This window comes from Hyperolius riggenbachi, chromosome 7 (assembly GCF_040937935.1).
Source record: "Hyperolius riggenbachi isolate aHypRig1 chromosome 7, aHypRig1.pri, whole genome shotgun sequence".
NCBI lineage: Eukaryota > Metazoa > Chordata > Amphibia > Anura > Hyperoliidae > Hyperolius > Hyperolius riggenbachi.
In genome coordinates, this window is record NC_090652.1 from 242,763,439 (window position 1) to 242,791,410 (window position 27,972).

General features: G+C 36.5%; 1 protein-coding gene across 1 annotated transcript in view; it reads left to right on the plus strand.

Annotated features, from left to right (window-relative positions):
• The window catches only part of TTN (titin), a 365,525-nt gene that overhangs the window by 230,982 nt on the left and 106,571 nt on the right, over positions 1–27,972 (plus strand). The window contains exons 153-185 of the mRNA XM_068247374.1: positions 1,436–1,486; positions 1,810–2,208; positions 2,416–2,691; positions 3,364–3,639; positions 3,745–3,884; positions 4,774–4,900; positions 4,984–5,247; positions 5,540–5,806; positions 7,541–7,804; positions 8,627–8,766; positions 9,732–9,858; positions 10,747–11,013; positions 11,261–11,527; positions 11,650–11,916; positions 12,047–12,186; positions 13,251–13,377; positions 14,860–15,002; positions 18,122–18,245; positions 18,326–18,592; positions 18,754–18,851; positions 19,783–19,951; positions 20,046–20,312; positions 20,398–20,667; positions 21,466–21,744; positions 21,845–22,253; positions 22,349–22,473; positions 22,565–22,831; positions 24,449–24,718; positions 24,811–25,113; positions 25,198–25,500; positions 26,764–26,951; positions 27,102–27,216; positions 27,624–27,908. Coding sequence (XP_068103475.1) covers positions 1,436–1,486; positions 1,810–2,208; positions 2,416–2,691; positions 3,364–3,639; positions 3,745–3,884; positions 4,774–4,900; positions 4,984–5,247; positions 5,540–5,806; positions 7,541–7,804; positions 8,627–8,766; positions 9,732–9,858; positions 10,747–11,013; positions 11,261–11,527; positions 11,650–11,916; positions 12,047–12,186; positions 13,251–13,377; positions 14,860–15,002; positions 18,122–18,245; positions 18,326–18,592; positions 18,754–18,851; positions 19,783–19,951; positions 20,046–20,312; positions 20,398–20,667; positions 21,466–21,744; positions 21,845–22,253; positions 22,349–22,473; positions 22,565–22,831; positions 24,449–24,718; positions 24,811–25,113; positions 25,198–25,500; positions 26,764–26,951; positions 27,102–27,216; positions 27,624–27,908 — 7,281 coding nt within the window. The remainder of the gene's footprint in view (positions 1–1,435; positions 1,487–1,809; positions 2,209–2,415; positions 2,692–3,363; positions 3,640–3,744; positions 3,885–4,773; positions 4,901–4,983; positions 5,248–5,539; positions 5,807–7,540; positions 7,805–8,626; positions 8,767–9,731; positions 9,859–10,746; positions 11,014–11,260; positions 11,528–11,649; positions 11,917–12,046; positions 12,187–13,250; positions 13,378–14,859; positions 15,003–18,121; positions 18,246–18,325; positions 18,593–18,753; positions 18,852–19,782; positions 19,952–20,045; positions 20,313–20,397; positions 20,668–21,465; positions 21,745–21,844; positions 22,254–22,348; positions 22,474–22,564; positions 22,832–24,448; positions 24,719–24,810; positions 25,114–25,197; positions 25,501–26,763; positions 26,952–27,101; positions 27,217–27,623; positions 27,909–27,972) is intronic.

The window sequence follows — 27,972 nt, forward strand, 5'->3', positions numbered from 1 at the left end:
TACTATGAGTGATAAAGAGAAAATGGCAAGAGGTGTGGAGGATGTTATTCCAACTGTTGAAATATCAGTGGAAGAACCACTCTCTACTTATGATGCCAAAAAGTACATAGAACAGGACATTAAAGTAGTTGCTGAAGAAAAAGTTATTGCATTGGATGATTCAAAAGAACAAGCTGATAAACCAACAGAGAAAGTGAAAAGAATTGCAAAGCCTGAAAAGAAGACTACACAACTTCAAGAATCACCAACAGAGCTTAAAAAGGATAGCCTTTCTCCATTACAGAAAATCACTCGTTTGAAAACTCCAATAGATAAAGACAAATTATCAGTAAGATCACAGCCTGAAGATAAAAAACCTGTTATTCCAGCTCTTAAGAAGGTGGAAAAGATTAAAACACCTATGCTTGCAGAAGAACATATTCCGTCTAGCAAATTGATGTCAACTAAAGATGATAAATCTTTGAAAGTGGTTAGTAGAACCAGCACTCCTATTGATGGGAAAAAAGTCGAACCAAAGAAATCCTTAGACAAAGAAACACCTCCTATAAAAAGTCAACTTAAAGAGACAGACTTGACCCCTCAGAGAACAGAAACAGAATCGGAAGAAGCAGAGGAATTAGAAGATGAACCCTGGGAACAAGAGCTTGAAAGTCTATCTGAACAAACAGATTATGGTTCTGAAGAAGACATGTTGAGTGAAGACAGTGGACAACCAAGAAAGAGGCCTTCAGGAAGACCAGGAAAGGCCTTTGGTAGACGAGGTGAGAAGTTTCTGCGGGAAAAAAAATCATCTGCTTCTAAAGTGTCATATGCTACCATCATATTCATGTCATATGAGCCATACAGTCTTGGATTGAAGGCTTCTCTTATGTTTGTTAGAAGAAGCTGATCATCATTCTCATATCCATCATTTCGTATTCATAAGCATCTTTGGAGAGAAAATGTCTCATCTGTCTCTTATTAAACGTCAGCATTTAATGTTTTCATTCTTCATCCATGTCAAAAGAACAGTTTCATTGTCTGTCTTATTGTGTGTGTTTTGTTTTAAAAAGTCTACCCATTCTATTGGCATTTTACATCATAATTTAACGTCACAGTTTTCACATTTTTCACCTCCTAATTTCTATATTCTTCAATTCATCAATGCTGCACTCTGGCTATGCATCAGTTAGTAATTGGCACTATTGAAATATACTAGAATTATGTTATTTAAGCCTACAACTGCTAACATAAGTTATTTTTGTGTATTCATTTTTCAAAACTAAGTGCGGAGCATTTATGTTTCAGCCATATATACCGTTCCATCTGTCCAGTACTAGCTCCTTCTTCATTAGTGAGCATTTGTAAATTTATGTAAAATAAAATGCACCCCCCCCCCCCAGGAAAAAAACGGGACTTGTTGTAGGAAGATACTAATATCACTGTTTCACTTTAGATACTAAAACACCAAAGGAAGAATCTCCTAAGGGTAAACTTCCATTTAAAGGTGAGAATAGTTTGCTTGGGGTTTGGCATGCTTCTCTTTAAGCTTTGTTTCAATGTAAATTTTAAATGTGTCTACAAAAGGCTACTAATCTCCAAACCTTTTCAAATAGTATATTTTTATTAACCTGTGCATGACTCTTGATGCTACATATCACTGTTCACATTCTACTCTACTCTATTTTATACTATTAAATAACCATGTGTGGTTCATATTCCAATATTAAGCATGCTTTTATTACAGTACCCGTTTAAACAAGATTGCAAATTTATACCAGCACCAATTTCCCAAAATCTCAGTTTGTCATGTTAACATCTGAATTGTAGGCATCAAAAAGACACCTTCACCACTAGATCCTGACAAAAAGAAACTTCGACCCGGCAGTGGTGGTGACAAACCTCCAGATGAGCCAGCATTCAGTTACCAGCTAAAGGCTGTGCCACTGAAATTCGTCAAAGAGCTGCAGAACATTGTGCTAGAAGAAGCAGAATCGGTTGGAGCTTCAGCAATATTTGAATGCCTTATTTCACCATCTACTGCCATTACTACCTGGATGAAAGATGGCAGCAATCTGAGAGAGAGCCCTAAACATAAATTTATTTCTGATGGCAAAGATAGAAAACTCCATATTATTGATGTCCAGCTTTCTGACACTGGAGAATACACATGTGTGGCAAAACTTGGAAACAAAGAGGCAACATCTAAAGCCAAACTCATTGTTGAAGGTATTGCATTTTGAATTTCATAAAATGAAACTAACTTAATCAGAAACAATGTGTATTTCAATAGCACTTTTATAGAAAGTACTTTTAATAAAACAGATTGTAATAGCATTTTGATATAATTTCAAATCTTGAATTAAAAGGTTGTTACTGTTCTTAGTTCAACATTCAGACATATGCCTATAACTAAGATTTTTTGTTTGCATACAGAATTGCCAGTTAAATTTGTAAAGACTCTAGATGAAGAGGTCACTGTGGTCAAAACCCAGCCAATGTATTTGAGCTGCGAGCTGAATAAAGACAGGGATGTAGTATGGACCAAGAATGGCAAGAGGCTCCTTGAGAAACCCGGAAAATACCAAATAAATGTAATTGGATTGAACCGTACCCTAACTATCTTGGCTGCAGATGATGCAGATGCTGGAGACTACACTTGTACTGTGGAAAATACTGAAGTGAAATGTTCTTCCAATGTCAAAGTAGTTGGTAAGTCAAAATTTATAAAAGTGTATATATATATATATATATATATATATATATATATATATATATATATATATATTTGACCATCTTGTACTAGGAAACATATCCATCCACACAGCAAATTATATAAGAACCCTAAAATACAAATTATACAGAGAAGGTGATGCATTATTTACATGTTTTCCTGTACTTCAAGTACAATACATGAAGATAATGAAGATAATTATAATGAAAATTATCAGAAATGAGTAAAGAGTACATTAGAATTGGCAGTGGCAATGCAATCTTATTTGTTTAAGACAGCTATAAGTGAACCTTGTGATGGCTTCTGTAATATTCTGATAAACAAATTAGAAGTCTTCTCCACAGCGTATCCTTGGATTGCCCTTTGCACTTACTGATTAGCACACTTGCAACCCCCTCCCCCCCCCCCCCCCACACACACACCTTTCCTTAACAAGCCCAGCTAAAGGCTAGATAGACATCGTTGTCCATACAGCTCTATTATATATCTATTACAAAGGTGCACCTATAAGGAATAAACCAAAGTTTGTTGCAGTGCACCTATAAGGAATAAACCAAAGTTTCACTGCAAGTGTATTGTCTGTATTCATGATTTCTTTAAAATTGCAAAATATACATATTGCATTTTATTTTATTTTTTTCTCCCTACAGAAATAATTCGTGACTGGTTAGTGAAGCCTATTCGTGACCAGCATGTCAAACCCAAAAATGCAGCAACATTTGCGGGAGATATCATTAAAGATACACCTAACATCAAGTGGTTCAAAGGGGATGAGGAGATTTCACCAGAGCCAAATGACAAAACTGAGATTAAGAAGGAAGGCAACCAAATCTTCCTGATTATCAAAAATGCTGGTCCTGAAGATGTAGGGGAATATTCCGTGGAGGTTGAAGGAAAACGTGTCACAGCCAAGCTCACCCTTGGTGGTATGTAATAACAATATAATGTAAACAAGACAATCAAAGTAAAGTGTGTGCAGTTGTAAAATAAGTATGTTGAAATATCACTGAACTGTCTTTTCCGTATTTTAGATCGTGAGGTTGACCTACTTAAACCAATAGCAGATGTTGTCATTTATGAGAAGGAATCTGCATCCTTTGACTGTGAGATCTCTGAGGAAGATATTCCTGGAGAATGGAAACTGAAAGGAGAAGTATTACGCCCATCACCTGTAAGTCAACACTTAGAGGCCATTATTAAAACATATCTGATTTAACTCATATAAACTTTAGAACTTAACATACATCTGAATTGCAAATTCTACTCTTTGAGTATCCCAAACACCAAGTGGTGTTTTTTTAGATCTTATTTCCTTACTGTATCACAGCTGATCCTGCAAGTTTCTTTTGCATCCGTTTTTAGTGCAACTGTTCCCACTGAGGAAACACTTTAGAAGTTAACCTGATGGGGATAACTGAGAACTAAAATTGAGATGAATAACTAAGCTTGGAAAAAATACTATGACTTGCTAAGGTTGGAAAAATAAGGGATTCATTTAACCTGGACTAACATTTTTAAACATTGTTATTGGGTGGCAAAACCTTTCATTCCTCTCCTGGGATATATCAGATTATAGTGAGATTAATATTAGGTTAGTAATAAATTAGTAGTTGTGCAACCGCAGTCATGTACAGCACCTACAGTGAGAACATATCTTAAAAAATGTAGGCTGCCTTGGATTTGTTTTTAAATAATTTAGAAATTCTTATTATGAGTGATGCATGTAGCTATAAACGCACAAACTCAAATTCGCTAACCTTTCAGCACTTCTTGCGTTATTAATTTGCACCTTAATAGAAGACTGCATTTTATTATGTAGTTCAGGTTTGCTGGATCATTTCTCTTCTTCCTCACTGTCCTCCAACCTTCTTCAGTCAATCTATGTTACACTGCTAAAAGATGATTTCTGATTGTGTTGAGGTACTAGACACTAGTCCCAAATTAAAGGAAATGAAATGTTTTATTTACAAACTAAAAGATCATCAAAAATCTAATGACATGTAGTAATATAATGTATGAAATAATGTCATTCTTGAATTCTTGTTTGCATTGTTTTCTAGACATGTGAGATCAAGGCTGAAGGAGGAAAACGTTACCTCACTTTGCACAAGGTCAAGGTTGATCAAGCTGGAGAAGTCCTATTCCAGGCTTTGAATGCTCTTACTTCTGCCGTTCTCACTGTTAAAGGTATGTATTTAGTGAACATACGGTCTTGCATACGCCTTGTGTTCTATCTACGTTTAACTTGTGCAACCATCTTCTGTCTTCAGAAATTGAACTTGACTTCGCAGTTCCTCTGAAAGATGTTACTGTTCCAGAGAAACGACAGGCTAGATTTGAATGTGTTCTTACCAGAGAAGCAAATGTCATATGGTCAAAAGGCCCAGATATTATCAAGGCCAGTGACAAATTTGACATAATTGCGGATGGAAAGAAGCACATCTTAGTCATTAATGATTCTGCTTTTGATGATGAAGGGGATTACACTGCAGAGATTGAAGGCAAACGCACAACAGCAAAGCTCACAGTTGAAGGCAAGTCTTGATAATAGAGCTGGGACATCATTTTAAATGGAGAATAATTGGCCAAACATAATTTTCATATGTTGGCAGAAATGGAAATTGTATAAAATAAAAATAGTTTTCAATATTTTCACTTCATACCAATATTTTTCATTATTACATTTCAACCATTATTACTGCCTGCATATGAAGAATGAAATGACCCATCTCTATTTGTTAATAAATACAGTGCCTTAACGACGCAGTGGATTTCTCTTTGGTGGGAAAGTGCACAGTGTGTTAACCAACGATACTTCTGTTGCAGGCATCAGACTTAAATTTATTTCACCACTTAAAGATCAGACCGTTAAAGAGGGAGAAACAGCTCACTTTGAGTTTGAGCTTTCTCACGAGAACATGCCCGTTACCTGGTACAGAAATGATAAGAAGCTCCACACAAGTAGAACTATCCTTATCTCTGAAGAAGGCAAGACCCACAAACTGGAAATCAGAGAAGTTACTCTTGATGACATCTCTCAGATTAAGGCTGAAGTTAAAACTCTGCACACAACAGCAAACTTAAAAGTATTAGGTATGATGTCTATGTTCCATGGCCGTCCCACAGCTGTTACTGTTATTTATATAATTATATACAGCTATATAATTATATCTTTTAGGCCACAATGCTGCACCCTTTCTGCCACATATCAGATCTGAAACCCAGCAAACAGCACTTCTTGCTTTACCTTTTTGGCTCAGTTTCTTTCTGCTTTGTTTCTTTTGTCTTTTGTAACTCTTGGTGCCGTGCATCTGCTTTATCATTGCTCAGTTCGCTCATGAGCTCAGTTTTGGAAACGGTGACAAGCTACTGCAAACATCGTATTGAAGATGGACATGCTTTTAATTCTGATATTTTTACACCCTATATTACTCTTCTTGAATTTCCTCAGTGGGATAAATCAGTTGTCAGAGCTTCCATCTGGGTTTTCTACTTAATCATTTATCATCTAGTTTTACTTTCATTTGGCATTTTGTCTCCAAAGTAATACTGAAGTAATCCCTTCTTGCCTACATATACCTGTTATACCTGTTAAATTCTAATAAGCTCTGACAGCATCCTCTAATTCTTACCAAAATTTTAACTAAATTATTTAGCAACAAATCCTCTCATACTTCTAATCAAAACAGGTATACTAAAAATTCTTACATTTATGCTTGCTTAGCTTTCTAACATTAGAGTATCCTTATTTACCAGACCTAATTTGTACAATATTATCTATAGCTGTTTTAATGTAAAATATCAGTATTTTATCTAATTTTTTAATTTGCCACTTTTTCTACTAATTGAATGCTACTTACCTACTACTGTATAACTGAGCCTTTCCACTCATTCACATTCCATACACCATTTAGCTGTATGTCTTATTTTTGTTTTGTTTGTGAGTTTTATAAAAGCTCTTTATTCGGTCTATTCCCCAAAAGTGATATTTTAGTTCTGGATGGAGTCTAGAGTATGTCACCTGTAAGATTTTTATATTTCTTGGAGGCTACAGTGGTGAGAGTTCTCTACTATATTTCCTGGCTCTCTTTCCAACCTCATTGATATTTTGGTTATTACTGCACCATTTGGGGCAATTATAGCTTATATTGTATAATTCTTGATATAAAAATATAAAATAAATTATAGTTCTATTTGGAAGAGTGAATCATCATAAGATAATGGCTGAGTATATACATACCTGGAAATGCACATACATAGCTCTCATCACTGGAGTCCTTAAGAATGACAGGGAACTATACATTCCATGACATCTACCAGAGACTAATAAATCATCTTTGAGTGTTTTGACCCTTTAAAGTTACAGCTTGTAAAAACTATATCTGTGTAGTACATTGTTATGTTATTTATCTATGTGTGTGTATTTAGGTGTACATAGTTCTGTACTTGTCATTATTTTTGTGCATTTATTTGTTTTTTATATGTTTTAATTATGGATGTGTGTCCGCTTTTTTTAAATGTTCTGTTTTATGACATGTATTGTTATGCCTTTTTCTGTTACTTGTTTTATCTATGTTTGTATCATGCTTCTTGTTTTATATCACTATATATGTTTTTTCTTAATTTGGTATTTATTTATGTGTGTGCACCTTATGTTTCGTTTATGTCATAGTATATCTATGTTTTTATATGTTTGTCTGAGAATTATATCTATGTCTTGTTTGTGTTAGTTTCAGGCAAACAAGGGCTATATGCCTGGTGTAGTATTGCCTGTCCACACTTTGCATGCACTTCATTGATTACTATGGTGCTATTTTCTTTTTACAGAGGCAGATCCTTACTTCACTGTAAAACTGCAAGACTACACTGCAGTGGAGAAAGATGATATCTCTTTGGAGTGTGAGCTTAGCAAAGATGTTCCAGTCAAATGGCTGAAAGACGGTCAAGAAATTAAGGCTTCAAAGACTGTGACCATTAAGACTGATGGCAAACGCAGAATTCTGAAAATTAAGAAAGTTGAGGAAAAAAACAAAGGGGAATATGAATGTGATTGTGGAACTGACAAAACAAAATCAAACGTGAACATAGAAGGTACTAAAAAGATTTCTACTCAGCATCTTTCTTTTAGCCGAGAAACGTACCTACTTCACTGTAGTAATATTGCTCTTAAACCATACAACAAATCAGTTGAAATCCATCTTGTTAATGCTGCCAGGGCAATTATTCCTATGTTATGGAGATCCAGGTTGCCTCCCACCATGGCACAATGGTGGAACATAGTTAATGCCATAGAGAAAATGGAACAGGTTATCCTTACAGCTCAAGACAGATACAAACAACTGATCAGAATTTGGGAGGTGTGGGCAGACTTCAAAGATTCTACAGAATATAAAGCGACCAAGTGCTCATAATAATCCACCCCTCCCTTTCTCTCCCCCCCTCTCCCCACCTCCCCTCTGTCTATATTTTTTCTTTCTTTTTTCCTCTTGTCCCTCCCGTCCTGTTGAACTATCACCCCGGTTTAAAGAAGAAGCCTGTGAACAAGAAAACTGCCTTAGAGGCCTTTTAGAGGCTCTCGAGCTTATGTTCGCAAACATTTATTCTACCTCCTAAATAGATGTTGTTGAAGACCTATGTATATCACATTGCTTTGAAAGCCTGTAACATCTTAATTACCAATCATTGTTTGCGTAATATATGGTTATATTTACAATCTGTACTCAATCTGATGTCTTCCTCACCATTAATTGGTGGTGTAATATTTTTCAATGCTTTAATAAAGATTTATTGCAAAAAAACAAAACAAAAACAACATAGAAGGCAGGTCATGCATTATAACAAGTGGGCTAGCCAATGAAAGGCCGCAGAAGTCTTGCTTTCCATGTGCTAAAATTTATTCTTGTATGTTTCCAGCACGTATTATTAAAGTAGAGCGCCCCTTGTACGGAGTGGAGGTGTTTGAAGGTGAAACAGCTCGGTTTGAAGTAGAAATCTCAGAACCTGATGTTCATGCTCAATGGAAACTTAAGGGAGAAGTCTTGACACAATCACCGGTTAGTTTATGTTTTTAACTTTTCTGAATGATATTTATTAATGAGTATTAATCCATGTACTTATTTGTAAACACATCATAATACAGGACTATTCTTTATTCCTAACAAACAATTAGTAGTGTGCTCGCTTTGTGTTAGGATGCACCATGCAAGTGTTTAAGGGTTCTAGAGTATAAAACCAGCAAAGGTCAAGCCCAGTAGTAACTATAATAGAAAATACCAGCACACAAATATAAAACACAGGACAAACTACAGTGCAAAATGTAACCTATTTACAATATATGTAATGTATGCAGGTGAAAGTAATTTTGAGTTAAAACTGCGAGATGAGGATATAATTGGTGCTAGGCTAAGGAAGCAGGGCAACGGTTCAAGTCTGAGCAAGGGTGAATGCAAGGAAATAGGCACAATACTAAACAAAGCACTAAGCGGAGTGCCTTAACATCCATGCGACTGACCACACGAGTAAGCAATTAAGACCAAATAAAGACCAAAGCAATAGGGAGATATTTACTAGAGGTCATTGAAGCTATAGGCAGAGACACCTACTAAACCTTTAGCCAGGGCAACGGTTCAAGTCTGAGCAAGGGTGAATGCAAGGAAATAGGCACAATACTAAACCAAGCACTGAGCGAAGTGCCTTAACATCCATGTGACTGCCCACACGAGTAAGCAATTAAGACCAAATAAAGACCAAAGCGGTAGGGAGATATTTAATAGAGGTCATTGAAGCTGTAGGCAGAGACACCTACTAAACCTTTAGCCAGGGATACCAAGTGGTGTATGCCAGAACTGAAGCCAAAGATTTTATCCAAACACAATGCCACCAGTAGGTACAGTAGGGTAAATGTAACTCAGAAACACTAACTATACTGGTTGGTTTTAACATCACTTGCTTATGTTCATGTTCATTTTTTTATCCGGCTTGTTAACTTGTTTATTTCCTTTTCCTTTCTGCAACAAAGGATTGTGAAATCATAGAGGACGGGAAGAAGCATGTCCTCATCTTGTATAACTGCAAACTGGACATGACTGGGGAGATTTCCTTCCAGGCCGCTAATGCCAAAAATACAGCAAACCTGAAAGTAAAAGGTAACATACAATACATAACTACGGTTACACAAGGTCAAAGACAAGGGAAAATATATACACAATAGATAGATAGATAGATAGATAGATAGATAGACAATGTGTCGATGTCTTTTGTTACTCTCTTCTAAAATATTCAGTTTGATTGGATGACACACTCACCAGTTTAATTAGTGTTTTTGTCAAAGCTGCAAGAAGCATGCAGCCAGTGGTATTGGATTTAAATCTGGGCATCCATTTATACATACTCATTCTGGGACATTGATTATACAGAATAGGTACAAGGAACTGATGTCATCACATTTTCCTCTCACATCAAGTTTCCTTTGTAATACAAGCATGTCACCCTTATTGTGTTTACAGTTAAAACTGACTCATAGCTAGCCATTTACCACCCTCCTGTTTTTTTAAGAAGACTAATTCTATATATGACATGATCACAGGCACAACCTAGTTTGCTTGCAGTATATTTTAAAGCTATACTTCCTTGCTAAGCAATGCTGCACAACAGTCTGCACATAACCTCATGCAAAACAATAGTCTCATAATATGGTATAGCCTGAAAGCTTGGCAGTTTTTCATCAAGCAGAATTAACACTTTTTTTCAATATGTAAAGCTGTTTCACAGGCAATCTTCAATTATAATTATATATAAAACTGGATTATGATACTACATATTAACAAATGCAACATACAAGCATTTACTGAAAGTGTTATATATTTTCACTTTAGGTGTATGTGCTTGACTTGTGAGAGGAAACAAACTCAACATTTTTAAACCAACATATCTTCACGGAAACCTGTGACATATCAATTCTTAATTTTCTCACAAGGCTTTTAAGGAGAATGATAGAGGAATCAGTTGTAAATTATGTATTCCTTGTCTTACAGAACTTCCACTTATCTTCATCATTCCTCTCAGCGACGTCAAGGTGTACGAAAAAGATGAAGCAAGATTTGAATGTGAGACTTCTAGAGTACCTAAGACTTTCCGCTGGTTGAAAGGATCTCAGGAACTCCAGAGCGATGACAAATACGAGATTATTGCTGAAGCCACCAGACACACTCTGGTCCTCAAGTCAGCAGCCTTTGATGATGAAGCTAAATACATGTTTGAAGCTGAAGATAAGAGATCCACTGGCAAACTCATCATTGAGGGTTTGTTATTATTTATATTGTATATTATGAACATGATTTAATATATTATTAGAATTATTGAATTGTGTTTTTTTTAAGTAGACTTAACACCCCATGCTTTATACAGTATGTGTCTTGTCTATAAAATTATTATTTTCTAGATGAAGTCCCATGAACATTTGGTTGAATACTACTAAATATTTTACCAAAAATTGGAGATGTCTGTGGAACATGGAGTGGACCAATGATTTTTGTTCTTCTTTTGTAGGCATTCGTCTTGAGTTTGTGACACCACTAAAAGATGTAACTGTGAAAGAGCAGGAAACTGCTGAATTTAATATTGAGCTGTCTCATGACAACATCCCAGTTACCTGGCTAAAGAATGACCAACGTCTCCATCCAAGCAAACAGGTTTCTATGCATGATGAGGGCAAATTGCACGCCATTAAGTTCAAAGACGTCAGTCTTGATGACACTTCACAAATCAAAGCTGAGGCCATGGGAAAATACAGTGAGGCTAAGCTGACTGTGCTTGGTGAGTTTTGACCTTGGGAAAAATAAATAAATACAAATTGAGAGACTAAACAAAAATAGTATTTATCAGCATTTTTATACCCCTCACATATGGCTATTAAATGTGTTTGTTTGTTTTCTCAGAGGGAGACCCGTACTTCACAACCAAACTTTCAGATTACACTGCTGTTGAGAAAGATGAAGTGGTGCTGCACTGTGAAGTCAGCAAGTCTAAAGCACCAGTCAAATGGTTCAAAGATGGAGAGGAGATCATTCCATCCAAAAATGTAATAATTAAAACTGATGGGAAGAAGCGCATACTTTCAATTCGAAAGGCTTCAAAGAAGGACATTGGGGCTTACACATGTGACTGTGGCACTGATAAAACTACAGCCAACCTGAATATTGAAGGTAAAATATGGCATCTTCATACTATCAACTTAAAAATGAATACATTTAATGTTCACTTTTAACTCCTCCAGTCTTGTTATATTGGCAGAACCGAATGTTCCCATCTAAAGTTTTTCACATCCTGTCTTAGATCGTGATATCAAGGTTGTGCGCCCTCTATACAGTGTGGAGGTTACAGAAACAGAAACTGCACGCTTTGAAACCGAAATATCTGAAGAAGACATTCATGCCAACTGGAAACTGAAAGGAGAAGCACTGCATCCTTCTCCAGTAAATATGCTTACAATTATGATTATCATGTAAAGCTTGAAAGTACATTTTTATATTAAATAGTAAATTAGTAACAGCTCTTATAGTAGCTTTTCATATTCACATATTTTAGCCTAGCTTAAAGTGTACCTGTAAGGTCGGGAAATGTAATTTGGCACTATGAAGTTAAGTACATGTAGGAAATATCAGTATCCTTAACTTAATACTTTAATTAAAACAAAACAAAACAAAATAAAAAATATATATATATACATACATATATATATATATATATATATATATATATATATATATATATATATATATATATATATATATTGTATAAATAAATATATATATATATATATATATATATATATATATATATATATATATATATATATATATTATGTCCAGTATAGGGTTGTTAAGCCTTACTTACTGATTACTGTATATCCAGTAGGAAACGGGGCAAGCACATTGCTACCCTCCTTATCACTACTCCCTTCTTCATAGCAAAAGTAAGCATCACTCAGCTGAATTATGTCCTGATTTCTAAGGGAAACATTAATTGTGCATATGATGCACCTTACGTCTTACCTTTGTATAGTGGTGCTCTGCCTGTTTTGCATATGGCAGCTGTAAACGTGTTAGATTGTAGAGGAGTGTTTTGTCACTTATAGTCATGATTTGAGGTGATGAAGGAACATTTAGCCCATCAGACTTAATACTCTCACAATCTGTTCTCATGACATATCAATCAAAACACTGAAACAATATCAAAATAAATCAAATCCCACAAACTAGAGCAATCATTATACACATCACTTAAAAGATGCACTTTTTATTATGAATTATAGATAAAAGTTATGCCTGTCAAAAGTTCAGTGTCTAGTGTTTAGACTTGTTTCACAATCCCAAGTCCTTTCCTTCTGTATGAGGCTATAAGCTTTTAAATGATCATCATGGGCTAGAGAGAATGTTGTGTCTCTTGAACAGTACATTTTAGGTGACTTCTTCAGTCTGAGTTGTCTTGTACCATATACAATACAGGTACTAAATTAATAATGTATTATTTATTTTAGGATTGTGAGATTAAGGAGGAAGGCAAAAAGCATCTCCTCATCCTTTACAATGTCCGTATGGACCAAGCTGGTGGTGTAGACTTCCAAGCCGCGAATGCAAAATCCAGTGCACATCTCAAAGTTAAAGGTAACAACATTTTTGTTAAGTAAACTAATAATAATAAAATAAAAAATAAATAAAACATTTTCTAATCTGCTCACTGGCCTCACACGGCATCTGAATACTGGGGCTAGCAAGAGGGCATAGAAAGAGAATCCACAGGCTTATTCAGGAAGGTTAAGCTCAGATTTGATTTTGTAGCCAACTGAAAGTAAGAATTTATTGGATGCTGTGGTGTATCACATAGTATTATTAACAAGTGGTAGTTCATTTATCACAAGTTATGTGACAGCAAAAATTAATTTCACTTTTTTTCCTACATTTTCTCCTAACAAATAATTTTACATCTTCTCTTTAAAGTGGACCCAAATTAAAAATACAAGATTTCAGAAATAAAATCTATTTTCTAAATTATAATAATAAATAGCAGCCTTTTTTCAGCTGCATGATGACAAATATAAAATATTTTACATTTATTGGAGAAACCCCTCCCTTCCTTTCATATTGCCGGGACAGAATCCGGCAGACTGGTGGAGTAGGTGGTGTCCAGCAAAGGAGGAATTGCTAATGGCTGCCACCTGTATAACCCTAGTTATGGTAAGAGAAGGGTTAAAAGCATGCACTGAAATGCTCATAGGCTTGAAGGAGTGTTTATTTATCTTTGTATGTGTCAGAGTGGTGCAACTAAATATTTTTAATTAAAAAAAATGTTTGGTTTGGGTCCGCTTTAAAATAACTTTTAAGCATTCTTTAAAAAAAAACTAAAAAAAAGTAGGTGAAAAACTGCTGTCAAAATTATTTTGAGCATTTTCTTGGTTGCGGGTGGCTTAAAAGACATTTTATTGATAAAGTGTGGAAATATCACCTAGGAGAAAACTTAGGAGGAAAAGTGAATTGAATCAGGGCTGTTATGTTTACATCCTGTGTATAAAAATGGGGGGGGGGGGGGGGTAATGAATGAAGCTGACATCTTATTTGAGAAAAAAAAGAATAAGACTGATGAGTCATCACGAGTAGCCTAATTACTTCTGCAGTAAGTTGTTATGAAAGAGGATTGTTACAAAGAAAGACTTGCTGTGTTGGCATGTTAACTGCTGATAGGGAGAGCATTATAGTGACAATTTTGGAAAGTGCCAAGAGCTTGATTGACAGCAGCAGATTAGGTAACAACGTGGCAGCTGTTCCTATCCAATAGCCATTTACTATTTTAGAAGAGGTATGCCATATGTAGCAAGAGGCATATAGGTGATTGGTGGGAAAGACAGATGCTACACACATACTGCATACTGCTGAGTCTGTTCAGTGTAAGGGAACACCATATGCAAACTGAAGGAAGCTCCACCCCTTTGTAGTCCCTTGAGGACAGAATAAGTGGAAGACCTTAAATAGTTTCAGTGTGCCACTCTGCATCCTGGAGGAAAGCTGCAATGGATTTTAGAGGGTGAAAGGGACCTATGATTTCCTATGAGGAAGGATTTTAATGGAAAATGTCTTCTTCTCTTGGAAAAGCGCGCACAATTGGCCTGCTACGGCCTCTGAAGGATGTAACCGTAACAGCTGGGGAATCAGCCACCTTCGATTGTGAGCTCTCTTATGAAGGGATCCCTGTGGAGTGGTTCCTCAAAGACCAAAAGCTGGAACCTAGTGATAAGGTAAGAACTTTGAAACATTGTACAATTTGCGCTTTATTTTCTAATGATTAAAACAAACATACAAACATTTTGAAAACGTAAAACATGTTTGCTTGATACCAAAATATAATGCTGTAGCTTTTAAATCAGATGTTCCTTGGCCCAGCATTTGCATAGTAATATATACTACCTTTAAAAAGAAATAAAAATAACAACAGTATTTCATTGCAAAAGTTATATTACAGACGCAAGACAAAATAGTTATTTAACACAGTAATATTGTTCTGATGAGGCACATACCACTCTTTACTGACTTGATAACTGTAGTAAAGTGGTGTGCATATATGGGGATTTGCCGGGCTAACATTCCATTTCTGGCAATTGACAGGATAACTGTGTAGCTAGATTTGCACTCCAAGTCCTCTCTGGTCTGCTATTTATATCCCAACTTCAAGTGCTTCTGCTGAATTTCAAGATACCGCAGAACTGGTGTTTAAAACAATACCAGCTTAAATACACAATCAAATTATCAAATATAAGAAGTAGAGGTTTATTTAAAAAATGTCACATTATACATTAAATATCTGCATTCACTAAGGGTTATATTTAGGACATGAGAGTGAAAATGCTTAGTTTCAATAGTAAGCACATTCGTTTCGCTTCCGTAAGTGTTAAGTGAGATTAAAGTGGAAGGCAGTATTATTATTATTATTATTATTATTATTATTATATAATGTGGACCTCCTAGCATTTCAAAGTAATTTTAAGGAGTACTGTTTGCTTTGGAATCGCATTTAAAAATTGAGGAAGCATGTAAAAATGTGTTTATGTAATAAACAAAACACATATAAGGCCTCGTAGCTTATTACTGTGTATCATATTTAAGCATACATCTAATAAAGATGATTGTAGCCCTGTCATTGCACATGAAGCATAAAAAAGTTCTTAAATGCAATAGTGTTTTTATTTGCACCATACCATTAGCTTTCTGGGCTCAGAGCCTTCGGCAGAGTATCTGAATCAGCACTAGATTATCATGTGCTACTATCCAGTGCTGATTCAGATAATCTGATGAAGGGAATTGATCCTGACCGCTAATCCTATAGAAAAAGTTGTTAGTGCAAATAAAAAAAAAACTATCACTTTAGGTACTCATCTTAAAACCATTGGTATCCTGTTCCAGCCTTTTAGCATGTAGGTGTTTATTTTATACATCCGTAGGTTGCTTTACATTGCTGCTTAAATTGTAGAAGTACACTGTATATTATTAGGTGGTTGTTTTTTGTACTCAGCTAGGTACACACAATGCAATTTCCCATAAGATCAAAGGGTCGAAATGATAATTTCCGACATGTCCGTTCTGCTCCCGTTCAATAACAGGATGGATTTTCCGATCACTACTGTGCAAAATGGATCCCGTTATTTATCGGGAGCAGACATGTTGGATATAATAGTTTGACCAGTCGGTCTGAAGGGACATTGCATTGTTTGTACCTAGCATAAGGCCTAGAGCCTGTATCTTGAAGGTTCCATCCTTTTACCCAGGCTGAGGGCTTATTATGTTATAGTGTACGCAGCCTATTTACTATACAGGAATAGACAGGTCAAATTTGCTGTATCTTTAATTCAAAAACTTACAATTGTCGCTTCTGGGCATCCTTCTATTTATCATTAACGAATACCACAATTCTGGAGCTGAGGAGGGTTCCAATTTTGCAGTAGCACCCACTACTTATTACTTAGTTATCTTTTTATGTACAGTGCCTCATTTAGTGTGTCTAAATCATTTGAATGTTAAGACTTATCTAAAAGTATCATATACCTAGAGTGTATTTCCCTTCTCCAATACCATAAAATGTGAAATAGTGACTAGTGAAGTTAGGAAGTTTACAGGTGACTTCACAGAAAAGTCATTAGAAAGGTAGAACTGCACATACAAAGTGCAGCCATGTTTGTCATTCATAAACAAGATGGGTCTATCTTGCACTCCACACTAGGTTCAAGTAAGCTTAGTTAGGGCCAACCTCTCCATGATCATGTCATCCTACTTTTGCAGTGAGAGACAAAGGCAAAGAGGGAGTCTGATGATTTTGGAGAACACAAAGATCCTTGGTCTAGATTTTGTTTTGGACTTTTTAATAATCATCTGCAGTTACGTTGCAACTATTTGCAATTTTAGCCCGGATCATATCAGACCATAGAGAGGCTTGCAGAAAAGTTAGTGAATGTTTGCTGTGTGATTGCAAGCACTTGCTTTCACCCATCCTAAGATGGATTTATTTATTTTTAATAAATACAGGCTGTTCTGGATTTATCTAAAAAAAAAATCTCATTTTAGGTAAATGTGTGTGACGGCAATCATGCAATGGTTTTCTTTTTTTTTTTTTCACACCTCCGGCCCATGTTTCCAGGATGACATATTTGATAAAAGATCTCCAGCCAATCCAACCCTTAGTAAACCAGACCCCATACATTTATACAAAGATTATCTTAGCAATGTAACAAAACAATTTAAGTTTTACAGAAAGAGAGGTGTTTCTTCACTACAGAGATAAAACTTTTTTTTTTAACCCAAATTGAATGACTGATGTAAACAAAGAAGTGAATACATTTGGTTGGTATGTAAACCAGGAATTTAAGGCCTAAAATAGATTAAGGTCAAGTATACGTGGACCTTTGGCTTCTAGATACATTCAGGGTAACATAAGGCTATGCAAGTGAATGGGAAATTGGAGATGGCAGGAAGACAGCCTGTTTTCAATCTGTGATTGGTGTGACTAATGCTTATATATAGGCTGAAAAGTAGGGGTGACATCAGAAAATGTAAAAGTGCTGTGAGCCCCATAAAGCTAAAGAGCAGGGCCTCCTCCTTGTGCAAGGTAACATTCTGGTGGGCTTTTTAATTCAATTTTGAACTCGAACTAAAGTCAAACTGATCAAGTTCCTGTTATGTTGACCTCCAGCTACACTGTAATAACTAACTTGACGTGAATACCAAGGGGCCTGTTGTTTTATTGTATTTTTGTTGTGGTCACTCAATTATGATTTTGAAAAAAAACTTTGAAACAACCCAAATGTGTATTTTCTTTTGCAATTCTAAACAAGGACACATGCTAAAAGAGTCTGCTTTCTCACTTCAGATCGTGACACGTGCTGAAGGTAGAGTTCACACAATTACCATCAGGGATGTACAGTTAGCAGATGCTGGAGAAGTGACACTCACTGCAAAGGATTTCAAGACACAGGCCAACTTGACAGTGAAAGGTAAAGTTTTCATTCAATCGGTTTATTTTATTTGTTCATCTTACAACAACTTTCTCTAACAAGATTTTCATATTATGCAGAACCTCCAGTTGAATTTACTAAACCTCTTGAGGACCAAACAGTAGAGGAAGAAGCTACTGCAATACTTGAGTGTGAAGTATCCAGAGAGAATGCTGAAATTAAATGGTTTAAGAATGGCCAGGAAATTCACAAGACCAAGAAGTATGATCTCATTGCTGAGGGTAGAGTCAGGAGACTTATAATTCATGGCTGCACTCTGGATGACGCAAGAACATACACCTGCGATGCAAAGGACTTCAAGACTTCTGCATTCTTGAATGTAGAACGTAAGTTGATATTTGATTCTATGTAAAGAAATTAGCTTTTTATTGAAGAATACTGATAACTTGACTGTAAGTAACAACAGTTTTCACAACAAAAGATGAAATACTGATTAAGGAAATATGAACTTAGAAGATAACCACAAGTCTTTTCCTTTCTTCTGCAGCTCCATTTGTGGAGTTTACTAAGCCACTTACTGACCTTGAAGTTAAGGAGAAGGAAACTGCCCGATTTGAGTGTGAAATTTCCCGTGAAAGTGCCAAGGTATGCATTGAATTAGGGGTTTTTTTACAAGTTTTTTTCTAGTGAGGTGTTATAGTTTGCCAGCAGACAAAATTTGTTTGAGATGCATCTCAATAGAATATGTGAACCTTTTTAGCCTGATGATGTAATTAGTTTTTATAATTACCTAGCTGAAGTAAATATATTTATACTATCTTATTTATAATCATATTTGATACTGTAATTAAGGACTTCAGATGCCTGTGTAATTAGTGAAAGCCTAAGGGCAAATCTTGGGTTGTTCCTCAATGTTATCCTTTAAAAGACTCATAATTACTCTTCCACAGTTTTTAAGTTAGAATGGTAGCACATTTACACTAGGATTAAAATGTCGTAAGGTGAGACTCTGATCAGTAATACAATATATTTGCATGACTGAATGTAGCTCTTTTTAAAGCCATTGCTATTATTTATATTAAAGAAAATGACTATTATGTCATCCATATTCTGTGTGTACTGAATTGCTTATACTATCTGCAAAGGGATGATAAGGATCTAGAAACAAAATATACAAGAATGTTGGGTGGGAACAGTAGAGGGAATATTTTAGAAGCACTTCTTTTTGAACAAGGATCAGCACACACTTTAGGTAATTTTCTCTGTGTATAAACATCTTGATTGCCTCAAATAAATAATTGCCAAAGATTCTGGTCAGAAGCCTTATCACCATTCACTTCCTGTTCAATGGACTTCTTTAGCTGTAGCTGCCATCTTCTCGGAGAGTGCAGTCTGTACTGTGCCCCTTGCAAACTAAACAGTGTGATTATACTGAGCAAAGCAGAAGCAGAACCTTTTTCCACAGAGCCTACTTATAATTACTACAGCTCTGCTGCCTTATGTCGCATGTCTAAAGTTTTAAAGCAGGAATTTCCTCTAAAGTTGAGCATTAAGAACTTTTCACATCATTTTACAGGTCCACTGGTTTAAAGACGGCATTGAAATACGAAAGGGCAAGAAGTATGATATCATTTCCAAGGGAGTCACGCGAGGCTTAGTGATCAATAAATGTGTCTTTGATGATGAAGCAGAATATACCTGTGAATCTAAAATGGCAAGGACCCATGGACTGCTCACAGTCATTGGTAAGAAAAATAAGAAGCAAAGCAAAATAAAAATTTTCAACACATGTATGATGTTCTCTATAATTATTTTTACATGCATTTTATTGAATAACAGAGGAAGAAGCTGTGTTCACGAAAAATCTACCCAACATTGAAGCATCTGAATCTGAATCTGTCAAACTGGTCTGTGAGGTCTCCAAGGCCAGTGCTGATGTAGCTTGGTTTAAAGGAGACACTGAGCTTCCAGATGGCGGAAGATATGAACACATTGCTGAAGGCAGAAAGAGAATCTTGATAATCAACAATATCAATTTGGATGACGCCGGAGAGTACAACTGTAGACTGCCAACTTCACGTACAACAGGCAAACTTGGAATCAGAGGTATGGATGTTAAACTGATAGCACCAAGACATGCACAACTGAATGCTAAGTAATACCAGCTAATGCATTGTGTTTTTATTTTTAGAACTTGCTGCAGAGTTTATTTCCAGACCCCAGAATCTTGAGGTACTTGAAGGTGAAAGAGCAGAGTTTTTGTGTTCTGTTTCTAAAGAAGCCTTTGAAGTCACATGGGTTAAGAGTGACACAGTCCTTGAGGCTGGAGATAAATATGACATAATTTCTGATGGCAAAAAGCGAATTCTAGTTGTCAAGGATACTGTGCCCAAAGAAGATGATGGCACTTATGCTGTCATGATCGGACAGTCCAGAGCACCAGCACAACTGAATGTAGTTGGTAAGTTGTTGATTGAAAGCCAAGACTAATAATGGTGCATGTAAATTGCAATTATTTAAAGTCAACTTTAGCCAGAACTGTTGTGTAAGTTTTGTTTTTTATCCTCTCTGGGGCAATGCACACCTATGGAAAAATAACATAACTACAGGATGTTGGCCATGGAGCATAGGTTGATCCTCCACTATTTGCTACACCCTTTCACCAGGCATCAGTTCTTTAGCTTAATCTTAATGCTAATGGCATGTTTTGGCAGGTACACACAGTAGACAACCTGATCCACATTCTATTTCCATTACAACTGATCATTTTAGCATCATAAGTTAGCTTTGTAATGACAATACCAATTCAAATTCTGAAGTTGATATCATGTCAAATGAGTTCTAGACCGATATGCAATTCACTTTTTTTCCTGATTTTTCTCCTAGGAGATACATTGTCATCTTCTATTTACAACAACTTTTCATCATTTTTCAAATGAAAAATTACCCCAAAAAATAGCTGAAAAAGTACTATCAAAATTATTTTGCTTATTTTCTTGTTTGCTAGTGGTTTTAAATGCATTTTATTGACAAGTTTAAAAATACCACTTAGGAGAAAACTAAGGTGAAAAAAGATACAGTGTAAGAAATCAGCACTTAATTTACTCAGTTTGCTAGTAATCATATATAAAGTGAAATATAACTTTTAAATTAAGCTGAAAAAGATGACTCATCACTTTTTTAAGGGAAAAGCAGAGGATGTGGTGTAGTTAATATATGTTGTCATTGTACATTTTTAATGGGTCCTTTTTCATTACAGAGAAACTCAGGATCATTACTCCTCTAAAGGACCAACAAGTCAAAGAAGGACAAGAACTTGTCTTTAACTGTGAAGTCAATACAGAAGGGGCCAAAGCCAAATGGTTCAAAAATGATGAGGCAATATTTGATAGTCCAAAATATGTCATGGTGCACAAAGACCTGGTCTATACCCTCAGAATCAGAGATGCTCAGGCTGATGACCAAGCCACTTACTCAGTAACTCTGTCAAACCACAGAGGCGAACAAGTCAAGTCTGCTGCCTCTCTTACAGTACTTGGTATGTAACTACAGCACTAATTTTTTTAAAAAAAAGCTATAACTTTACATTATGTGTAATATGTGGCATAGAATTAAATGATACTGAATTTCTATTTCAGAGGAGGACTTGAAAATTGTTGAACCTATTGAAGATATTGAAACAATGGAGAAGAAGTCAGTCACTTTCTGCTGCAAAGTCAACCGTCCAAATGCAACAGTCATGTGGATGAAGAATGGCCAAGAAGTTGTTCTGGATAGGCGAGTGTTGTATAAGGTTGACAAGTACAAGCATTCTCTCATTATCAAGGACTGTGGATTTGTGGATGAAGGGGAATACACTGTCATTGCTGGGCAAGACAGGGCAGTAGCTGAACTCTTAATCACAGAAGCTCCAGCAGATTTTGTTCAACATCTCCAGGACCAAACTGTAATTGAGTTTGAGGATGCTGTGTTCACTTGTCAGCTCTCCAAGGAGAAGGCCACAGTGAAGTGGTACCGAAATGGTCGGGAACTAAGGGAAAACAAAAAGTAAGAAAAATGTTATAAGTATTTATTTGTCTATTCCTACTATGGTAACATTCAAATTTGTGATCTAATTTTATAAATGTATTTTTTTTGTTAAGATACCAATTTGAGAAAGATGGAAGCCTACACAGACTAATTATTAAAGACTGTAGACCAGAAGATGAATGTGAATATTCTTGTGGAGTGGATGAGAGGAAATCCAGAGCAAGACTTTTTGTTGAAGGTATGGATTAGGTCACTTTAGTACAAATGTTACTTATTCAGTGCCACAGGAATGTTCACAAATATTGTTTATTATTTCCTCTAATTTGCAGAAATCCCAGTGGAGATCATTCGACCACCTCTTGATGCCTTTGAAGCTCCAGGCTCTGATGTAATCTTTGAGGCTGAGCTTAATAAGGACAAAGTGGAAGTGAAATGGCTGAGAAACAACATGATCATTGTTCAGGGAGATAAGCACCAAATGATGAGCGAAGGAAAGGTCCACAGGCTCCAAGTTTGTGAAATCAGACCACGGGATCAAGGCGATTATAGATTTGTTGCCAAGGATAAAGAAGCTAGAGCAAAACTTGAGCTAGCAGGTATAATATATCTACTCTAACAAAAAGTGTACTTGGATATTATCTGTCAAAACATTAATTCAAGTAATGTCTAAACAACCAATATAACGCATCACAATAAGTTTGTACTATTTCTACATTCTTGTTATAGACACTAGTGGATGATTGGTGTCAGGACACCTTCTGGGGAAAAGGCACAGGAAACAAAAAACACGGGAGCCCAATAGTGTAATATGTTTAGTCAAAATTGTCAATATAGAAGATAAGAATCTACTCACAAGAGTGGGTTGCAGAGGGGCAACCGACCACAGGAAGCAGGTGGAGACAATTAACCCGACTCCACTCGGGGAGGTCACTAAGGACCTGGATGCGGTCGCTCTCCTTGGAAAAAAGAAGGGAGGCAGATGTCCACCGTGGTGTAAACCACATATGTTCTGCCTCCACCCCTCACACGGGTATCGTATGGGGGTTAGGGATGCACTAAATGGTTTAAAGAGGCGCCCTGGTGGTATATAAAAGCGTTTAAAAGCAGTTTAAAACCGAGAAAAGGTTTGCGGTTGCTTACCTCAAGGACGACAAATCTTTGTAGGGACAAAAGATTTTATTGGTAGCACAGGCAACGCGTTTCACGGGTCTGAGCCCGCTTCCTCAGGCCATTAGCAGTGCCAGGCCAATTGAAATAGCAAGCTAAGGGAGCCTCAGCTTGCTATTTCAATTGGCCTGGCACTGCCTCTTTAAACCATTTAGTTGTTATAGACACTGTTGTATAAATCAGTAATGTTCTAACAAGAATGTGAACAAGCCTTGTAGAATCAAAGGCATACTTACCTCTCTATGAGCTCCTATGTTAGGCTATTGAAATGATAACTATAAGTTAAGTGGCTTCGAATGATTATAGTATGCTGTATTTGAAGCCCTCATTCAGGTACACTTTTTGCAGGAATACATTTATAAAAACAATTGCACATTTAACATTTTATTGCAATAAAGTTTTGTTTTGCATTTACAGTAGCTCAAAAAGTCAGGCTGAAAGTGGAAGGCTTTCTTCTACTGCAGTCTCCCTTCTCCTACTACTACAATCAGTCAGCTGACCTCCCTGTAGCAGTGTCCAGCCATGGTGGGGGGGGGGTTGCAGCTGCAGTCCCTGAAATCCCTACAACCTCCGTAGTGAATACCAGGCAACACATATATTATCAGGCACAAGAGATGCATGGCTGCAACAAGGATTGCAGTCACTCCTAACTCCATATAGCTTCAACCACATCAGTGCCGGGGGCCTGGCTTGAGCAAGGTTTGATCCGTGGTCAAAGGCTTAAACTCTACTACCCAAAGGAATCTGCAGTGATGTATGCTGCAAACCTGGCTGCTGCAGACATCATGCAACCTTAGCATTTAATATTATTTTATTTGTTTATATTTATACTTACTTTATATTATATTAAGTTATATTCATATTTTTTTTATTGTGATAACATACATATGCTCAGGTACCCACACTTTAATAAATGGATAATGGCACCCTCCTAACCTCTCCAAAATAATGTACTTTTTAGCTGATGTAAACATAATACCCTTAACTAGTGCAATTATTCCAGTTATATGAAGGCAATAACAACTTTACCCATATATTATCAACAGCTGTACCAAAGATCAAGACGGCTGATCAGAATATTGTGATTGATGCTGGAAAACCACTTACGATGTCTGTACCATATGATGCCTACCCTAAAGCAGAAGCTGAATGGCGTAGAGAAGGGGAAACTTTGTCAGATGTGCATGTGGACATTACAACAAATTCCACAAGCTTCAGAATCCCTGAAACCAAGAAAGCCGACAAAGGCCATTACACAATCATACTGCAGAACAAACATGGCAAGGCAGAGGCCCATATCAACTTGGATGTAATCGGTAAGTTAGCTCTATCATATCACATACAATTTGCATCATTTTATTTGAATGACCAGTAGTTAACAGTTTTTATTTTCTTTTAAATTATTAAGATGTTCCTGGACCTGTCAGAAATCTTGAGGTTATTGACACATATGATGGTGAGGTCAGCTTGGCTTGGGAAGAGCCAGAGACAGATGGTGGAAGCAAAATCACTGGCTATATTGTTGAAAGGAGAGACATCAAACGAAAAACGTGGGTCCTGGTCACCGACCATGCAGACAGCTGTGAATACACTGTCACTGGCCTTCAAAAGGGAGGTGTAGAGTATCTATTCCGTGTTAGCGCCAAGAACAGAGTTGGTGCTGGTGAACCTGTAGAAACAGACAAACCTGTTGAAGCAAAGAGTAAATTTGGTATGTATTTTAAACAATAGTTGATTTAATAAGCTTTAAACAATTTCATTTTGAACTGAATATTGATTATTGCCTGTATTACAGATCTTCCTGGACCTCCTCTCAATGTGGTTGTTTGTGATGTCAACCGCTTTGGCGCATCACTCACTTGGGAGACACCAGAGTATGATGGAGGAGCTGAGATAACAAATTATATTGTTGAACTGCGTGATAGAGCGTCCATCAAATGGGACACTGCCATCATCACCAAGGCTGATGAACTGGGAGCTACTCTAAATGATGTTGTGGAGAACAAAGAATACATTTTCAGAGTCAGAGCAGAAAATGTAGCTGGAATTGGCAAGCCTAGTGCTGCTACACCTGCTGTTAAAATCAGAGATCCAATTGGTATGTTATTTGTAAATATATTAACCAAAAAATGTCTTATCATGGCATGTCATTAAAAAGCACCTGATGTACAGTATCCCATACAAGTTATAGGCAAGAATGTTGTGTATATATTGTGGTATTTGGCAAGGCTCACACCAAGAAGACCAGACTGTTTACTACTTAGCCCACCCCCTTTTCATTTGGCCACTAACAATAGATTAGATAGTGTGATAGTTTGACATTCCTAAGATGTTTTACCTATCCTGGCTGTTAGAAACATAGATTTGTAGACATGTTAGTGTACTTCTAGCACTATATGTAATAGTTTTTATTATTTTTTTGCATTTGCACTAACAGCAGTTTCTTGAAGTATTAGTTCTTTGGATAATTCCCGTCATAAGATCCTGAACAAAGATACACAAAGAAACTGCACAGGGACAAAACTACTGTGCGATAACTTGTCATCATTAGTACTATTTTGTTATGGTTCTGAAAGGCAGTTCTGGAATTGCGCAGGACCGGAAACATTTTAAACTAAGATTGATAATAGTGTTCAATACAACATAAAATTGACTCAATACTGACCTTAACTTTTAATATCACTTTCCAATACTTTTAAGACTCCCTTTACTGCAGTTTTCCATCTATGTATCTACTCACCCACTACACATCTGCCATCAGAACATGTTTTTTTGTAGTATAAGGTATAGTTCACAGTGCTCAGTTGTGTTGCAAATTCATTCTACACGACAACTCACTGTCCATACAATTCTTTGTGCCTATGATACAAATGAAGGAGATGGATTGCGGTATTCTAAATCAAGGAAAACTTTATTCAAGCATGGTAAAAGATTACCACGAAGACAAAAGAGCTGTGTCTATGGACCTGCATTGTAACGGATTTCATTATTCTAAACCGCTGCATGCAGGCTTTGTATTTAAGTTTATGCCCATTCTCCATTGCAGTTCACACTCATTGTAAAGCGTGTCTTATGCAACTGACCACAGTGAACCTAACCTACAGGTTTCAAAGTGTAGCCAATATGATTTGGATCTGATCTGATAGGAATTACTTGCAAAAGACAATCCTACAAGAAACATTTGTTGGTGCAAAGAAAAAAAAAATAACACATAACTCTTTAGATATTCAAATAAAAAGAATCACATAATGTTTCTGGAGAAACCAAGTAAAGTACCTTCATTTAACACCACCATCATTTACAGCACTTCCTCTTTATTTAAGTACAAATGGGTTTTAACATGAAAATGTGTACTTTACAGACAAGCCAAGTCCTCCAATCAACCTGACTCATTCAAATCAAACAAAGTCCTCTGTTAAGCTTGCATGGGAACCTCCTCTCCAGGATGGAGGAAGTCCAGTGTTAGGCTACATTATTGAGCGTTCTGAAGAAGGCACTGATAAATGGATACGCTGCAATGCGAGACTAGCCCCTGACCTCACATACCAGGTATGTTCGTAAGCAAACCTTTTAAGAATGATTACCTTTTGCATGACACCTGTTACTTGAGTTGGCAAATTTTGCTTAGGTTCTAAATTTGGAATTAATTTTAAGACGCTTGAATCATTAACTGTACTGTGATATTTCTTGGCTAATTAGGTGACTGGTCTGAAGGCTGGAGCAAACTATTACTACAGAGTCTCTGCAGAAAATGCAGCTGGCATATCAGATCCTACAGAAAGCTTGGGACCTCTTACAGCAGATGATCCTCATGGTATGTTGTATTTCTTTCACTACATCCATGTAAGTGGTATCAAGGCCAGATTTATACTTTTTTTGCCCCTAGGCAAAGTATGTTGGGGCTTCCCTTTCCTGTGCAGTGCCCCTCCAATTCTACATGCAACCCCTCTTCCATGTCTACTATCCATGTATTGTAGCCCTTCTCATTTATAAACGGCTCCCTTGGGCCTCAGTTTCCCTTTTTCATTTGTTGCTCCCCATTTTCAGCCTCCTCTTTCATATGTAGCATCCCATCTTTCATGATCAGGTGCCCCATTGAGCTGCAGCTGCCCAAGGCCTGGGCCTTTGTGGTCTTTCCAAAAATTTGGCCCTGAGTAATATTTGTCTTAAGTATTTTACTCTGCAATTTATCATTTTGTTTCACTTATTTCTTTTTTGCAGCACCACCTTCCATGGACTTAAGTGGCTTCAAAGATGGCCTTGAAGTAATTGTCCCTGAACCTCTGAAGATACGTGTTCCTATCACCGGCTACCCTATTCCAACAGCAGTATGGTCTGTGAATGGCACTGTCTTGGAAAGTAATGAACGTGTTAAGATTGAAACTACTGCTGCCTTTGCAGAGCTCATCATTTCCCCAAGTGAACGGCCTGACAAAGGAATCTATACATTAGAGTTGACTAATCCTGTAACATCAGTCTCTGGAGAAATTAATGTGAATGTCATTGGTAAGAGTTAGTATTTCTTAATGAATGTTTGAGGGAACTTTTTCAAATACTTGAAATAACCTAA